General features: G+C 48.3%; 1 protein-coding gene across 6 annotated transcripts in view; it reads left to right on the plus strand.

Moving 5' to 3' along the window:
• Positions 1 to 18,832, plus strand: part of TMCO4 (transmembrane and coiled-coil domains 4) — a 96,754-nt gene that overhangs the window by 70,145 nt on the left and 7,777 nt on the right. For 5 of the 6 annotated variants that reach the window (XM_027109931.1, XM_027109933.1, XM_027109930.1 and 2 more), the window contains 2 exons: positions 10,892 to 11,009; positions 18,384 to 18,501. In XM_027109931.1, coding sequence (XP_026965732.1) covers positions 10,892 to 11,009; positions 18,384 to 18,501 — 236 coding nt within the window. The other variant, XM_027109935.1, reaches the window with a different exon arrangement.

An 18,832-nucleotide genomic window follows, 5' to 3' on the forward strand; every position in this document is an offset into this window, starting at 1 on the left:
ATAAAGGGTTGTAAAGCTTGGGAGGGGGTAAGAGGAAGCAACCATGGGGAAATCTTATTTTGTACCTGGATCCAGTCACATTAAGTAAATGACCCAGTTGAAACATGACCACCTTTTAAAATAACTGCTGTCAGAAAGCAAACCTGACACTGTAGCCCAGAGAACATCAAAAGTTCAGTGGACTCAGACTTGCTAAACTATAGCCAATGCTGTGGACACCAGGTTGTAACCGCTAGCAGAATGATAATAACCACTGTGGATTCACAACCAGGTTCCCAACCACAGGCGTTATCATACAGGATCATGACTTGTGTTGTTTCTATTTAGCATGGGTGTTCCAATTTAATATTTTTATATCAATTCATAATCTTTACCTAAATGTATTTATTTTGTAAGGAATCATTACCTCAGCTGGAAACCGAGTATTATCATACATGAAAAGAATCATTAAAAAATTAAAACATTAAAAATAAAACAATCATATTAAGATCTAGCATGATGTTGTCACCTGCCAAAGACCCTGAGCCTGAGACCTATCCTTTTTCTTTTAAAGAGGAGATGGTTAACATACAGTGGAGAAATATTATAGCTATATTAGCAATTTCTGGAGTGGCAATAGTGTGAACTAATCAGCCTGAAAATTCTCTCACTACAAATACTCCAGAAATGCTAGATGAACTATAGCAAATACCTCTTTAAATGCTTAGCTGGGCTCCCAAAAAGTAAAGGAAATCACCAGAGGTGAGGAACAAGGAGGGAGCAGAAAACCAGATTAATAAGCATGTTGCCCTGACTAGGGGGAAAAAATATGTCTTCTTGGGGAATTCAGAGACACAGGGCCATGCCTCACTCGGGTTTAGGGTTCACATTTATACCACCTGCGTGATCCAGGAGTTCCCCAAGTCAAAAAATTGACACCAGACTAGTCTGGGGAAAAATAGGTCCTCAATCCAAACTACACAGATTCCCATGTAAGAGCAGCTTTAAAGATGAGCTCGTATTCCAGACTTAAAAAACACAGAGGGGGGAAAAAAACCCATGTGGGAAAGTCACAAACAAACATCAGGATTAGATGCTCAGTCTAATAGCACAGCTTGAAAGAACTCCCCCTCAAAAAATAAGCAGGTTTACAATTATTAAAGATATAAATTAAAACATTGAAAAATAAGTGGAAAGAGTAAGGCATTGGAAAAAGAACAGGGAGATTTTAAAATAAATCAAATGGAACTTTTAGAAATGAAAATACAGTCATTGAAATTAAAACCTTGGTGGATGGGGACTTCCCTGGTGGCTCAGAGGGTAAGAATCCGCCTGCCAATGCAGGGAACACGGGTTCGAGCCCCGGTCCGGGAAGATCCCACATGCCGCGGAGCGACTAGGCCCGTGAGCCATGGCCGCTGAGCCTGCGCGTCCAGAGCCTGTGCTCCACAACGGGAGAGGCCACAACAGTGAGAGGCCCGTGTACCGCAAGAAAAAAAAAAAGAAAAAAAACCTTGGTGGATGAATTAAACAACAGATTAGACAAATCTGAAGAGAGAAATAATGAACTGGAAGATTGATTTGAAGAAATTACAATGCATCACAGAGAGATAAAGAGATAGAAGATAGGAAAGGGACGTTAAGTTCAACATTTGCCTAATACCAACTCCAAAAACAAGAGAGGAGGAGAAAGATACAGTTTATTGGCTGAGAGTTTTCCAGACTTGATTCCTGAGGTTCAAGGAACATGAGTCTTGAGAAGGATAAATATTTTACACCTATGCACATCATAGTGAAGTTGCAGAACTCCAAAGATAAATTATTTAAATGATTACTTTAAAAATGATTTTTTAAAAATGATTCTTACAAAGAAAGTTCAACTAGACTGATGAGACTTCTCAAAACAATAGAAGCCAGAAAAGAAAGAAAAAGAACTGTCCATCTAAAATTCTATATCCAGCTAAACTATCATTCAAAATGGAAGCCAAAAGGTATTTTCAAAGACTGAGCAAGTTTACCTTTAAGAGACCCTTGCTGCAATACCTACTCAAAGATCTACTTCAAAAAACAATGAATATTACTGTGATAACACAGAGAGAATAGCACTGTTCCCAGAATCCAGGGCCATGCTGGTAAACACTAGCTGCCTTTATCACAATTGACTAAGAGCCTCCAGACCCTGTTCTGCCGCTGTGACCTCTGGCCCTCTGAATCTGGTGTTTGTGCTTGATCTTGAACTTGATCGAGATCAGTACTTGAACACCCCACCTTGATCTTGCCTAAAGGATTCTCTGGCCTACTTTTCCAGTTCTCTAGGTGGATCCTGCCTTCACTCAGGGTCCCCAAACCACATCCCTGAAAACAGCCACTTGGAAACAGCCTGGCTAGGCCACCCCAGCACCCTGGCATCATTCCCACCCAGTGTTCTTCCCACTCCTTCCCCTTCTCGCTAAGTGAAAATTCAAAGAAACATTCATCTAGTACTGGTATCGTCGGGGATTTTTAACCCTTTGCTTATTGCACATGACCTATCAGTACTTGGCAGTGTTTTAGATATATTGTGTATTATCTGTGGTAGACTGATTGCAAAAACTGGCCCTACTTCTCCACCCCTCCCTGTACCCACATCCTTTTCAATATGACCCTGAAGCTCTTCCTATCAAGAAGTGGAGTCAGTTTCTTCACCCCTTGAATCTGGGCTGGCCTTGTGACTTGCATTCACTAAAAAAGGTAGAGGAAATGACATCATGTCAGTTTCAAGCCTAGGCCTCAGAAGGCCTTGCACATGGATTCCACCCTCCTAGAACCTTGCCATTGTCTTAAGAACGAGTCAAGACTAGCCCACTGGAGGATGGAGATTACATGGGGTAAAGCCAAGTTATCTTAGCCAGCCCCCAGCCTACCTACCAGCTGGTTGTAGACACATGAGTGAGCCCAGTGGGATCAAGCATGCCTGGATAATCTCAGCAGAACTGCCTAGCCCACTGGTAGGATCATGAGAAATAACAAATGGTTACTTTAAGCCACTGAGTTTGGGGATGACTTGTTACACAACAATAGCTAGCTGATAGAACATATATGACATTTTATTTATGTATATGCGTATATATAATGAAATTGCTTGTTTTATACTGGCTCACAGCCTACAGTTTACCAGCAGCTGTATTTCCAAGTTATGTCGTCTTAGTCAGTTTGACCTTTCTGATGGGGAATTGAGTTTGGGTGTTAGGGTGTAGGCGGATTGCCATAACTCTCCATCAGAAAACAGAAAGTGTGTCATCTTTCACGTGGACCCCTTTTTCCTTTTTCTTTGCATTATCTTTTCGCCCACTTGGTTTGGCAGATGTTCCTGAGATTACCAAAGCAGAAGGTCGTGTGCCTTTGGTGTGGTGTCCACATCAGGATATGAATCTTCTAGCAAAGTCTAGCCTGCTAGTGCATCTCTTGGCTCAGCCAAATTGGAACTGTTCATCTTGGCAGGGTGTGTTGTTCTGTTTTTAATATACAATTTTAGAAGATGTCACAGTTATCAAAAGACATATGTTTTAAGTCAAGATTATGTTTCATAGCAAAGGGAAGTAGGACAGGAGAGTAGGAGAGAAAATGTAGGAATAACTGAATTCCACTCTGCCACTTACTCTGTGACCTTGGGCAAGTTACTTAGTGTCTCTGAGGCAAGCTTTTCCCGTCATAAAATGGGAGTAGTACTGCTTAACTCTTAGGATCATTATGAGAAGTAAATGAAATAATATATGTATAAAGCACTTAGCCTATCCCGAGGTAAGCTGTGATGATGGTGATGATGAAGAGAAAGAAAAGAAGGAGGGGGATTAAGAAATAGAATACCAGAACTTTGTTTTAAAAAAAAAAAAAAACAACTTTGCAGCAAAATCTCTCTCTCCAATTTCATTCCCAGCCCCTAAGAAGTTAGACCAACATTACTGTCCATGATGTTTGAAGGACAAAGCCAAGGCAAAAGAGTTTGTCACTAAGCTCAGATACATTTAAACATCCTGACCCTTGAATTCCTAAACTCCCACTTAGCTGAAAACTATTTCTGGGCTGTCACTTAGATACCAGCTGAAATGCAGAACAGACTGTCATTCAGTCAACTGGCTCTTTTCATCTCCATGATAGCAGACATCGCATTTGATGGGATTTCTTTCCCTTCCATGGAATTGCATCTATCAGTTGCTTTGTCCTCAGGCAGACCCGGCTTTAGCCCACCGCTCCCCACACACCTCCAGGAGAGGTCAGGCATATGCAGATTAATTTTGTGGGTCCCGGGATGCTAGTAACAGCCTTACCACTTTGCCAGATGAAAGGGATGGAAATCAAAAGGGAGAGATGAAGGCTTACTCCTTCCATAAAGAATTCATCCCAAATCCTTATAATATATCCAAACGGGCTCCCTTAAACGATTCTTTCCAGTGTGAACCTCATTCCACTGGGGGCGTCGAGGGGTGGGGGACAGTCAGAGCCTCCCTTCATCTCCCTTTATGCCTGGCTCCTGCCCTCTCCCTCTCCCTTTGGCCACGTCTGTGTGTTTATCACGCGGGCATATGTGTATCTTTGGAATGGATTTCGTTTTGTGTTAGATGCAGTTCATATCATTTACTTCAAGGTCTGTTTTCTGGACTCACAGTCGGGAGATCATTTCCTCCCTCGTTTCCCACCTTATCACTCACTGCACACATGACCCCCCGCCAGGAGGGAGAAAATCCTTCCTTTTTGCTTCTCAAACTTTGGTCTTTGCAGCCCAGGAGAATCTCATTACTGACAGTGTGATAGGCCTATGGGAGTTTGTGATGTTGCCTTTCTGGCCGTTTGATGAGATTTCTGTGTAACTCCTAGAGGAGGGTGTTTGGAAAGACCTGGAAAGCGCTGCCTGGGCCTGCCTCACTTTCAGAAAGCCCACTGTATGGAGAGGACAGAATGACAGAGGGGAAGCTGGGACTGGTTGTTCCCAGTGACAGTTGGTCCTCCCTCATTGTACAAAAGGATTCTCCGTGGGACGCTTTGAAAGAGCTGGCCCTACTTGGTACATTTTAAGAATGTTCAGTTTAACAAAAGCTCAGTTTATATATGATTTTCAAGGCCAAGGCTCTAGTGTAAAGGGACTCTTGCCGTTGTGAAGAACAGCCTATTCTCAACTCTTGGGTTTTCTTTTGAAAAGCTAAGACAATCTCCAGACCGCCAGGAGCGCCAGGTGGTAAAAGTGTCATATCAGGAATTGGCGTGAACTACAGAAGGAGTGATAAGAGCAGCTGACAAGATAGAAACTGATTTATCTAAATTCTCAGTGATAAAAGCAAGTGAGGATGGTTGCACAACCATGTGACTATACTTAATGCTACTGAACCGTACCCTGAAAAATGGTTCAGATGGAAAATCTTATGTTAGGTGTATTTCACCACAACTTTTTTTTTTTTTTTTAATTTTGGGAATTCCCTGGTGGTCCAGTGGTTAGGACTCCGAGCTTTCACTGCCGAGGGTGTGGGTTCAATCCCTGGTCAAGGAACTAAGATCCCTCAAGCCGTGTGGCTCGGCCCAAAAAAAAAAAAAAAAATTAAAGTAAATGAGGACGTGTTTAACCATTGTTTACAGCTCTTCAGCCGCTTCTCTCTAGAGGCTGTGCTCTGAAGGAGACCGATGCTACTGTCCACTGCTACCAGATGCCTGGCATCACCACTCCCCACAACAAACTCCTAAAATAGTGCCTGCAGTTAGCAGCTGGCTAGAAACAGGCATGGTGACTATAACGGCTGAGCCATCTCCAAAGACAGTGCCTCATGCCCAGCATTTCTACCTAGTTGCCAAATTGATCGTCTGCACGGGAATAACAGTGGACACCACGGACCAAGCCGTGTGCCAGACACCACCCTGAACATACAACCTCACGCCAGCCCTGGGAAATCAGTATTATTATATTCTCTCCATTTTAAAGATGAGGAAGCTGAGGCTCCAAGTTATTAAATAACTGACTTCAGTTCACGTACAACTGAGATTTGAATACAGATTTCTCTTGTGCCAAAGGTCAAGCCGCTTCCCCTGGACTGGTGATTCCCAGCCTTTTTGAACCTAAGCCCTTTCTAAAGGCAAACACTTCACAGCCCTGCCTATGGCAGTCATCCCACTTTCAGCATCTCCTGGTGGAAAAAGTATGTAATGACCACAAACTACCGGAATCCAGGAATTCTGTGAGTTGCAACAGCATCTGATACAGTCTTAGAATCATGACACCTGCTGTGTGAGACGGGAGACATTTAATTGGACGACAGCAGTTCACAATTGTGTAGTTTCTTAGGCCCTCGAAGTTGCTGGGTCTTTGTCCCCAAAGATGGGGCACCCTGAGCTGTACCATGAATCATCTGAAGAGTCTGGAGACCCTGAGCCTTCTTATTATGTAGGCCAAGCCTAAGGGACTTTTGTTAATACAGGTGATGTCGGTGCTTCTTGGGAGGGTCACCACGAGCCTCTGGGTCACATTGTCGGAAGCCAGCAGAGGAGACTGAGGCAGAGTCAGCTTTGGAAGGACCGGCCATTATTCTTGCCCACTGCAGACTGCAGTCAGTCACAGTAGCCTCTGTTCCCCTGGAGCAGAGCTCTGGAAACCAGCAGTTGAAGAGCTGAGAACCCTGGTTAAATACTCTTCCATTTACTTTCAGCCAAGTCAGCTCTCTTCGTTTGCTTTTATCCAGTCTACAGAGATCCTCAACTAGAGCCTCTCGGAAGAAGTTATACCGGGAGGAAAATTTTTAAAATTAAAAAAATAAACTTTTTGCATGTATTCTCAACATGAAGGGTTGCTGAGTCCCACAGCTTGCTTTCATTCATCCCACAAATACTTACTGAGCAGAGCATCTGTGCCAGTTGCTGTTCTAGGCACTGGGGATTCCCTGGCTCAACCCTTGAGCTCACGTGTAGTAGGAGACAGATCATAGGAGAGACTGTGAAAGTAAAATAGGCAGTAAGTCAGATGGTCTCAAGTGCTGTGGAGAAAAATACATCAGAGAAGGGAGATGGGGCACCTGGTAGGGGTGGGAGGTTGCATCTTCCTCCCTTTGGAGGGTGGCAGTTCAACAAAGAGGTGAAGGATCAGGTCGGGGGTGAGGCTTGTGGATGTTGGAAGGAAGCGTATCAGGAGGAGAGATCAGCAAGGGAAAGGCCTGGCATGTTCTGGAACAGCAAGGCCAGTGTGGCTGGAAGAGAGTGAGCAAGGGGAAAGTGTGGGGAAGGTCATGCAGGGCTTCGAGGGCTGTTGAAATGACTTTAACTCTGACTCCACAAGAGATGGATCCCACAGGAGAGTTTTGAGCACAGGAGTGAAATGATCTGACTTTCCTGCAGTGTCATTTACATATGACACAATCCCCCCATTTTAAGTGTACAATTCAGTGATTATTAGCGAATGTGCAGAGTTGTACAAACCATCACCACGACCCAGCTGTAGAACATTTCCAGCACCCCCAAAAGGTACCTCATGCCTATGACTCAAATTTTAAAGGGATCTCTTTGGGTCCTGTGTTAAGAATAAAAAAAAGAGGGACTTCCCTGGCAGTCCAGTGGTTAGGACTCAGTGCTTTCACTGCCGTGGTCCCAGGTTCAATCCCTGGTCAGGAACTAAGATCCCACAAGCCACGGGGTGTGGCCAAAAAAAAAAAAAAAGGAATGAAAATAAGAGGTAAGAGCAAAGACAGTGTGGGAAGGTAATGTTTCTCACCATACGTGAGTGAAAAAAAGGACTGAAAGTGGAGGGATAAAGACAGGACTAATAAAGCTTTTCTTCTGAATTGCCCCAGGGATGGAGCCTCGTTAATGCCAAAGGCATAAGAATGAAAGGCCTCCAGCTTCAACAGTAAAAGTACTATATTAATAACATACACAAGACTGTTTAAAACATGAGCAATCCAAGCCCAAAAGCTGAACCTGAACTTGAGTCCTGAACTTGAAGGTGACTGGTGCACCTTGGATCCCTGACTATTTATAAAACTATGGAACTATATCTTAATACCTTAAAAATTCACAAGAAGAAAAGTTGGTGGTAGCAATATAGGAATAAATCCCAACATGTTTCAGCAAACATTCGTGGTCCCTGCAGGAAAAAGACAGTGAGGTCATCTTATGTTCGTTATTATTAAAATGTTAAATGCCAGTTTCTTGCGTTGGTCTTGAAAAGCGGGGGTATTCTGCGCTGAACTCATGTCATGATGTGACGGATCATCTGTGCCCATGCAAGGGGACTGCTTGACACTAAAAGTGGTACCTGAGTGAGGATTCTCTGTATTTTACCTGGAAGGCTGAAATCTTCTGGTATTATAAGGTTTTGGACCAAACAGTGAATTTTGACATTTTTTTCTCCAGCATCTACTTCAGCAGCCAGTTTTCCTAACTCAGGTTTCCCCTCCTGGACCGTCTCATTCCGGGAACAGTACAGGATTCTCCCTTGGGTGGGTCTAAAATGATTCTCACCAACTTTCTCTAAGCTAACACCTGTGCATTACCAAGAGCCTGCCACGTGGCTTCTCTCTAGGTATGCAACTTCCTAGAGAGCAAATCATCTTTTAAAACATAAGACAGGCACATCTGACTGTGGCAGCAGTCTGAGGATAAAGGGGAAGAGGTCTAGAAAGGCAGTTTAAAGCCAGACTTCAGAGATAGGTAAATGTGTTTCCAGCTCGCCACCTACCCTGACTTGGTTTGACTGTGTTCTGGACTGTTTTGTGAGATTCAGCTACTAGTCTCAGCTCAGCAAAAGACACCTACCTTTGTTTGCTTTTCATAACACCTGTCTGATGGCTGGTCACAGGATCCTGACAGTTGCTCAGGGTAACCTGATAGGGAATGCTGCAGTTCCCCTGCCGGCCACAAGGAGGTCCCAGCCCTCCAGGCGTCGGCACCCAGGGCTGCAAAGCTGCCCCAGCTCCTCAGATGGAGAGATTCTGGGGGACAGGGCAGGTGCCTTGAGTGGCCGGCGTCCAGAGAGAGCTGCTAAGCTCAGTCGTTGACCCTGGGCCCACAGCCGTTTGGCACCGTGGGAGCAATGATAGCCCACCTGCGATCGCTGTGCTTTGAGTTGTTACCCGTAAACAGAGAGAATGGCCCCAGGCCCCGACAGCTCCCCATGCCGGGTTCTGGGCCCAGCTGTATTCCCACTACCTGTGTGACCGTGGGCATGCCCCACCCCCTCTGAGACTCCGTGTTTCCTCATCTGCCGAGAGAAGGGGTCAGAATCAGAGCTACAGCCTTGCCAACAGCATAAGCACCTGAAACAGCCCTTACATCAAACAGTATCTGAGTCATCCTTGCAATTCAACACAAACTACCAGCTTCCTGAAGTTTTCCATCCTGCTGCCAGATTATCCTATCCCTGGAAACAGAGGAGTGAAATCAGAATTCTGTGCCCTGGAATCTTATAACTCAGGGCCAGAGAGGAGCACAGGGGTTCTCAAACTCCTGTTAGCCTGGAACCGTTTACTCAGACAAACTCTGACACAACAGCCCAAGTGGAAAACATTTAGACGCACTCTGGTTAGAAACCGGAGCCCAGAGAGAGGAAGCCACCTGTCCTGTGTCCCTCAGCAAAGAGAGTGGTGGGACTGGCTGAGCTGTCCCTCCGGGACCCACTCCCCAGGAATGACACGGATTATGCTACTCCCCAAACTTGGGGGGGCTCAGAACCTGCGGAGAGGCAGGGGCACAGGACAGGGGACGGGGCGGGGAGACACTGACTTCCACTGTGTGTTCACTATGCTGGCGTTTTCCCCACCATGATTTCATCCCCATAAAGACCACCAAGGCAGTACCATAGCCACCTGTAGGCTCAGAGAAGTTAAGTGACTTGTCTCAGAAGTCACTGAGCCGGGATTTGAACCCAGGGCTTTGCAACTGCAAAGCACATATCCTGGCTGTCCCAGGGGATGGCAATGTATTTACTCATTCATTCATTCACACCTTTACTGAGCCCCAATTATAGACTAGGCACTGTCCTATACAGCTGTGACCAAGGCAGCCGGAGCCCCGCCCTCCCTGAACCCAGATATTAGAGGAGGAGACAGACGTAAACAAGTGAGGTGTGACAAGAAGAAAAATAGAGCCGGGTCAAGGGGTGACTGGGGGTGGAGGTGCACGTGCACCCCCAGGGGTCTAGAGCAGTGCTTCTCAAAGTGCGGTCTGCACTCCCATGTGTGAGCTGTTGGTTTCCAGTCTGCAAGATGATCAAAGAGACGCTACTTTGCTGATCTATACTTTCAAGACAGACAGCCCACGGGCCAGCCCTCATCCACGAGCTGCGCTCAGAGGAGCCCTGGCCTAAAATACTCTGAACCACTAGGTCAGTGCAGCTGCTGCGTGTACTTCATGTCCCAGGATGCTGAGCCCCCCTCTCCTCTCCACTCCCACCTTCCCGCCAGGCTGTACAGACCCCAGAGGAAGGCTGTGGTGTCTCCTGCCCGGCAAGTGCAATGCGCTAGGGGCCATCAGTCCCTTCTAAAGGGAGACACCCCATCTGAGTCCACGGCCAGTTGCGAGCTTCATGGAGGGTGGAAATAGACCTGGGTCCCGATTTGGGCCGTGCCACTTACTGGCTATGTGATCTTGAAAATGTCTTTGGTTTTCCTTAACTGTGAAATGGGGATGATGATGCATTGCAGGAATAGATCGGGCACTGGAGGGCCTGGAACTCAGTAAATGGAAGCCACCGTACTGTGTGGGCATGTGTGTGTCTGTGTGCACGACTGTGTTTGTGCAGGTGCCTGAGCATGTGTGTGCATGTCTGCATGAGTGTGGGTGTGCATATGCACGTGTGTGCACGTGTACGTGACATCCATTTCCTCCACCACCATTGGAGAGTCGCTCTCAGGACCCGCTGTGGCCAGGGGTGCTGACAGTCATTTCCGGGGTCTCTCTCCAGATTGCCAAGGGATCATCGAGGACGTTGTCCTGCTGGGCGCGCCCGTGGAGGGAGAAGCCAAGCACTGGGAGCCTTTCCGGAAGGTGGTATCTGGAAGGATCGTCAATGGCTACTGCAGGTCTGTCCAAACCCTGTGCCTGTGAGGAGGTGGCAGTGCTTACTGAGCACCTAGTGTGTCCAGGCCCTGTGCCCAGGACACAGATGTTGGAGGCCAGGCCCTTGTCCGGGAGGATCCCAGGGGCCGGTAGGACACCAGCCCTACTGGAAGCAAGGCCCGGGCCAGGTGTTCTGACCTGGGCAGCATCTATCCCCATAGGATGATGGGCAGCAGGGACAGATCCTAAGAAAGGTTTCCCTGTGTCGGGCTGAGACCAGTTTACAGGATGACACGAGAGGCCAGGCTGGTCACCGTGATCTGGGGGAAGAGGAGTGGGATGAGACTGAAAAGCAAAGATTGGGCCGTCAATGGGGGGGTCTCTGAACGCCGACTGGGGAGCTCACGTGTGGGTTATCTGGCCGCGCAGGAAGGGAGTGGGGAGTGTCCAGGCTGAGCTTTCAGAGCAGTGTCTTGGGGCAGGGCTGACAGCCATGGGACAGCCAGCACCCACACCACACGACAGACCCTCCTGCAAGAGAGGGGGGCTGTGAAGACTGACAGCTGTGGGGCTGGAAAGGAGGCATCCCTGGGCTTGGCTTTGAGGAGGACTTGAGAGGTTTCAGCCAAAGCCGTGCCCTCGACTCTGGGGAAGAAGAGAAGATGAAGGCCCCCGCTGAGACCTCAGGAGATTGGCCTGAGAGGACGCCCGGGCCCTTCAGCCTCCAGATGAGGCAAAGGAGCGAGGTGACAGCGTAAACACGAGAACAGGGATTTGGAATCGCACAGACCTGGGTCTTAACATCGGCCTCAGTTTCTCCATCAGTGAAGGGGGGATAATAGTAGTGACTCCCCCCAGGGTTACGATGATAGTCCAGCGATTTACAGAGTTGCCCATGGTGGGTGCCTGCTCCGTGAGTGACAGATGGTGTTACCGTTCATCAGCAGCAGCATCGAAGCGCCAACCTCGCGCCAGGCACTAGCTGGAACCTCAACAGGGACAAGCCCCCACCTGGCCCTGTGCAACCTCGCACGCAGCAGCGCAAATAGGCAGGAAACAGGCAGCTCCGGGCTTGTCTGCGACACCCAAATCCAGAAGCTCTGAAACCAAAGGCTTTTCGCCAAGTGTGGTGCACACTCATTTAGCGACAGGAGGTGAGACTTGGGGAAACGGCTGACTCACGGGGCTATGAACGTGAAGTGTCCAGCAGGGCGGCTGGAGATGCAGCGCTGGAACTGAGAGAGATGCAAACTGGAGCGAGGGCCAGTGGGAGGTCAGCTTCGGCTGAAGCCAGAAGGACAGGTGAGCTCATTTGAAAGGCAAAGCCTAGAGAAAGAGGAGAGTGCTGGGTTCCTGATTCTAAGGAATATGGGTCAGGGTGGGAGGAGGGAGAGGCTCCAGCCTGAGGTTAAGGGCAACTCAGAATCATCCCACATACATGCCCAAGACGTCCTGCTGGACGTGGGGCTACAAAGATGAACAAGAGGAGTTCACGTCTAGCAGAAAAGACACATATGGAAACAGACAGTTATTCAAAAAAAAACCATGAAAAATGCAATAATGCAGTGATGGGGGAGTGGATATGACAAGTACTAGACTCTTACCACCTGCCAGATCCTGTCTCTGTTGTCATTTTCTCCGTTAATCTAATCGTGCCCCAGACCCTAAGGGGTTTGTATTATTAAGCCCATCTTACAAGTGAGGAAACTGAGGCCCAGAGAAGTTAAGTCACAAGGCCAGTTAACTTTAATTTTGATCTAAGCCCAGCCATCCCAAGTAGAACCTGCAAGTGAATAGAAGAGATTTGGACAGTCTTTATCATTTTGATAATTTAGCCCATGTCTAGTTCAGAGTTAAAGATAAAGATCGTCTTTAGCCTTGGATAGAGGGCGTTAACCCGGACACGGGAGTTCAGCCAATCAGTATGGCTTTATCACTCATATTCTAAGCTGAGTTCTTAGAATCAGGATATGGTAGAAAGAACAAAGAAACAAAGACAAAGAGCTCATGCAAATCAATAAGAAAAAAAAAATCTGATAAGAAAAATGGCCAGAGGGACTTCCCTGGGGGTCAAGCGGTTAGGACTCCCGAGCTCCCAATGCATGGGCCCCAGGTTCAATCCCTGGTCAGGGAGCTAGATCCCACATGCATGCTGCAACTGAGAAGTCTGCATGCCACAACTCAAGATTCCACATGCTGCAACGAAGACCTGGCACAGCCAAAAATAAATAAATAAACAAAAATTAGAAAATGGCCAGGGACTTCCCTGGCAGTCCAGTGGTTAAGATCCCATGTTCCCAGTGCAGGGAGCACCGGTTCGAACCCTGGTCAGGGAACTAAGATCCCACATGCTTCATGGTGCAGCCTAAAAAATAAAAAAATAAAAAGAAAGAAAATGGCCAAAGGATATCTACACATAAACATGGAATAAATACAGTCAATAAACTTTTGAAAATGTACTCAACCTCATTATTAGTGAAATAAATGCAAACTAAAGTCAGTAAAATACTATTTATCATCCGTCGGATTATCGGACATCTGACACATGAATAACATTCAGTGTTGGTGAAGATGTGGAGAAATGGGCGCTGTCCTACCCTGTCGGTGGCAGCTGAATGCAGTGGAGGATAGTTGGCAATATCTATCCAAATTTTTAATGTGCCGATCTTCTGATCCCACAGATCCTGACTTCTGGGATCCTGCTGTACTAGATACATGCACAGAGATGGAGGCACAAAGGGGATCCTTGCAGCTTCATTTATAATTAAAAATTTAAAACAACCTGAATGACCACAAAGAGGGGAACAGTTAAGGGGAAAAAAGCAAGTGCGACAATACGTACTGTGATCCCATTTACGAAGGAAGATGTTTCTGCGTGTGCATATATGTATCTGTATGTATGAGAATGGACAGGCAGGTCCAGAGGGACCTGAGAAACTAATAAGAGTGGTCACCCCTAAAGAGTGGACAGGGATTGGAGGTAGGACTTAAAAGAGACTTTTTTTTAATTGGTATGTCGTTGATTTACAACATTGTGTTAGTTTCAGGTATACAGCAAAGTGATTCAGTTATATATGTGTGTGTATATATATATATATTTATTAATAAAAGAGACTTTAATTTTTTAAGTAAGGACAGTTTAAAAAATAAGAAAAGAGCATCCTAATGTCCATAGCAGCACTATTTACAATAGCCAGGACATGGAAGCAACCTAAATGTTCATCAACAGAAGAATGGATAAAGAAGATGTGGTACATATATACAATGGAGTATTACTCAACCATAAAAAAGAATGAAGTAATGCCATTTGCAGCAACATAGATGGACCTAGAGATTGTCATACTGAATGAAGATATTGCTTATATGTGGAATCTTAAAAAGGGGTACAAATGAATTTATCTACAACACAGAAATAGAGTTACAGATGTAGAAAATAAACTTACGGTTACCAGCGGGTAAGGGGTGGGGGGAGGGATAAATTGGGAGATTGGGATTGACATATACACACTACTCTAGATAAAATAGGTAACTAATAAGGACCTCCTGTATAGCACAGGGAACTCTACTCAATACTCTGTAATGGCCTGTATGGGAGAAGAATCTAAAAAAGAGTGGATACACGTATATGTGTAACTGATTCACTTTGCCGTACAGCAGAAACTGACACAAATTGTAAATCAACTCTGCTCCAAAAAAATCTTTAAAAATTAATTAATTAAAAACAAGAAAAGAGAAGGAATGGCCACCACATTGATGGCAGACAGCCCTCAGATAAAATCCTGGCTCCACCATTTACCACTCAGGTGGCTTTGGACAAACCAATCTGAAGCTCAGTATTCCTGCCTGTAAGATGGGAATAACAGTCCCTCCTGCACAGGGCTTCTGGGGAGATTAAATGAGATTATGTAAGATGAAGGCTGGCGCTTTATACGCGCCCAGTAAACAATAGCGGTTATAATTATTATTACTGGGCATATTCGCAGCACACGATTTTTTTGATGCTTTCATAAACAGCAAAGGGAAAGAATTAAAATTGCATGTGTGCAATATGAAAGCAGCAGAATCTTATTAAACCCATCTGTTCCGTTGAGAACCTGAGGCTAATAAGTTTGGTTTCCCATTATTTTGTGAGATCCTGAGCCATCTCTCTGGAGAGAAAAAGGAGGAGGGGGAGAGGAGGAAGAAGGAGAGAAGAGGGAAGGAATGCACAGACCAAAACAATAACTGTAATTTTTTGATTAAATTAAGCACTGACCAGGAATTCATATTCTTGGCCCCCAAAAGTGTTTTAGTTGCCGTAAACCTACTTAAAGACTGGGAGTGGAATGAGGGGCTGGGGGGAGCTTCAGGCCAACACTCCCAAACTATATACGTTTATAAATTTATCATGTACATTAATAAAGCTCTTTGCAAGTTTAACTTGCTTGGGCTTTCACGAACCCCCTGGAAGCCAACCGGGCGAGTGATTCTGTTCCCTATTATACTGTGAGGAAACTGAAGCTCAGAGAGGGTCAAGTGCCTCACCAAGGTCACACAGCAGAGCCAGGATGTGAACTCAGGTGAGACTGTCTCCCTGATAGTTGGGATATCTGCAATGAGAGGGTTTTGTTCTGAGCCCCCGGGGGACTCCCTGTGTGGTCTCTGCTCCAGTACCGTGTGGGGATAATGGTAGAAGGAGCGGGGAGGACCCCCTGCCCACAAGTGGTTCCAGGCCTGTCAGCAGCCACGGCACACCCTTCAACAGGTCATGCGGTGTGAATCAAGGTTCAGTTGTATGCATCCGCCTGGCCTGGAGGGCCATCGACGCCTGGCTTGCTGGGCACTGCACCCACCTCCCACCCCCAAGGGAGTTCCCGATTCTGCTCAGGATACAGGATGCAGCCTAAGGCACAGTCCTGCCCTCAACAAGCTCTCTGCCCGGAAAAAGAAAAGACCCAGGAACAGGCACACGGAGGACATGTAACAAAGGTCACAAGAGGAGCATACACCAGTCACGTGAGGGATAAAGGATTAATACTATCAAGTGGAAGGGCTCAGGGGCACTCCCTGGAGAGGTGGCATGCAAGCTGAATTTTGAAAAGATGGATAGGAGCCCATCAGAGCCTGGAAGAGTAGGCGGAGCAAGAGAGAGGCCACACTGCCCACAAAGGCCCAGAGCGGGAGGTATCATCGTACCCGGTACCTCCTGAGCGCTCACGTGTGTGAGCACTGGGTACACGACGTGCCATCTCTGTGCACGCTCCTGCCCGCCCCGGAAGGTAGGTTACAGCGAGGAGACTGAGGCTCAGAGGGGTCAAGCAACTTGCCCAAGGTCACACAGCTGGTAACTGACAGGGTGGGACTGGCTCTGGGTGGTCCCGAGGGTGGGCTCGTGGCCCACCCCAGGCAAAAGAGACAGATGCTGGGCGCAGAGGGTCTGGAATGCCAGCAAAGGCCCTGTGGTTTGCTTAGCACAGTTTTGAGGATGTGGAACCTTCTAACACGTTCCTGTCCTGCCCCTACATGTGTATGAATAAGTACATTTAACATTGTAAGTAGAGTGTTGTCATGTTTAAGACGGATCATTGGGAAGGAACAATCCTGACTTTGCTCCTTTGCTTTCTATGTCAGAACCGTATAGGGGCCTCCCTCACACCCCGTATTGGATGCATGTAAGTCTCACGATTAGTTAATAAAACAACTTGAGTCAGTCTCCTTTCTTCTCCCCTTAGCCATCATTCTGAGGGACAGTGTTTCTTGGGCCTTCAATATTAGGGTAACCATTGCGACGTGCAAACATTGCTCTCTGGCAGTTAGGGAATTTTCTAGAAGAGAAGGCCTGTGGGTAGTGGAGAGTCAAGGTTGGCTTCTGAGAGGAGAGGGCCATGGTCGGATGAGAGTTGAAGACCCCAGTGGCTGGAGAGAGGTGAGGCCAGGAGCGAGGAGGAGGCCGTTCCTTTTGTCCGTGGGGGGCTGGGCGGGGAGTTGCCTGATCTCAGGGCTGGAACAGAAGGGATGGGTTTGGGGGGAGTGGGGAGTAGGGGCAGGTAGTACAAATCTGCAGGATTCCGTGATAAGTTGGCCATGGCGGGAAGGGAGGCCTAGGACATGGCTTTGCTGGCTTCTGCTCGAGGGACCTGGTGGACGATTCAGGGAAGGAGTCACAGACTGATGCGCTCAGGGTGGGGCACAGCAGGAAGGTCTGTTGAGAGCCCCTCAGTTCTGGACCCCAGCCTTCTAGAGGCTTCCAGGGTGGTAACCACACAGGCACCCATGCGGCCAGAGATCCCAGAGGGTCAGGCCTGGAGAGCCCACAACACCCTGGGTCCCAGACTGCTTTGGGGCCTCGCCTGTGGGCACAGAGGGTCACGCGGGCAGGCTGGGTACTCCTGACCCTCAGCACATTCCCCTGCACGCGCGGGGAGGGAGGGCCCTTCTTTCACACAAGTGCACAAAAACGATGGGCTCAAATGGCCCTGCAACCGGAGTTGGACTCAGTCTAAACAAAAGATGCCCAGTGTGCTAAGTGGGGTCTCAGCCCTGGAGGCAGAGGGGGAACAGAGGCGTCCACGTGCATGGACTTGCTGAGGGAGGGGCCCAGCTTCACCCCGGACAGGGCACAGGGGTTCGAGGGGCAAGGCTGTCCCGTGGACCCCACAGACCACGTCTCCCGTGGACAGTGCTCGGTGTACCTGAAGAATCGGGCCACAGAGTGTCCGGGGTTATCTCCTTGCCAGAGTGCAGGGTTTATGTCTGGATGGGGGCAGGGCGTGGTGTTCACAGCAGCCATGAGAGTGGAGGAGTGTTCCAGGGCTGTGGCCTGCCTCGGGGGGCCGCACTCACCTCCTAGGTGGCTGAGGGCAGGGAGAGCTGCAGGCTGGGCCAGGCCTGTCTCAGAAAGCACAGCTGGTCCCTCCAGCTCAAAGAGAGATGGGGGCCCAGACCCAGAGTTCCAAGCCACGGAGCATGGTGGCCCCAGCTCCCTGTGATCCTCTCCCCCCAGGCCCTGCTGCCTTTCTTTCGTCTCCCAGGGAGCCCTGGACCAGCCTCCACCCCCCACCCTGGGAACTGGAAACCCTCCCCAGCTGAGAGCAGCTCACCCAGCCACATGCAGACTGTGGAGAACTTCATCCAGCTTCCTCAGTCACTCACTCAACAGATATTCGTCTACTGCCCACCAGGCCAGCGCTGTTCTCTGCTCTGGGGGCCCAGCAGGAAGCAAAGCAGCCTCCCTGGAGCTGCCACGCCCTGGGCAATGCTCCCGAAATGCTAGTGGCTGCAGCTCCCACCATCATACACGGGTGCAGTGGGGCCCTGGTCTCCCACAGAAGCTCCCGTCCCACCAGGCTCCCCCGGGGCGAGGCAGGGCCCTCCGAGGCTGACGTCCGCCCTTCTCACTCCGTCCTCTCTGCCCACAGTGGGGACTGGCTCTTGAGCTTTGTCTACCGCACGTCCTCCGTGAAGCTCCGAGTGGCCGGCCTACAGCCCGTGCTGCTGCAGGACAAGAGGGTGGAGAACGTGGACCTGTCCTCCATGGTGAGTATCACCTGTCCCTCCCGGGGCTGGAGGGCTGGGCACTTCGTTACTCCAGCCCAGCAACCCAGGTCCCAGGGACACTGGCCCGGGCTCAGTCCACCCCAGAGGAGGGAGGTCATGAGAATTCACTTGGGAAGAGGTAACTCCTGTTCACGGGCACCATCCTTGTGCTGGGGCATTGTCCGCAGGCCTCTGGGGCGGGCACTATTATCCCCATTTCACAGATTAGGAAACTGAGACTTAGAAAAGTTCCCATCACACAACTAGCAACTAATAGCCTGGATTTGGACCTCCAGAGCCCATGCTCTTGCCCCTATATTACTGCCCTCCC

This window comes from Aethalodelphis obliquidens, unplaced genomic scaffold (assembly GCF_003676395.1).
Source record: "Aethalodelphis obliquidens isolate GAN/ISIS:26980383/991018 unplaced genomic scaffold, ASM367639v1 scaffold9, whole genome shotgun sequence".
Taxonomy (NCBI): Eukaryota; Metazoa; Chordata; class Mammalia; order Artiodactyla; family Delphinidae; genus Aethalodelphis; species Aethalodelphis obliquidens.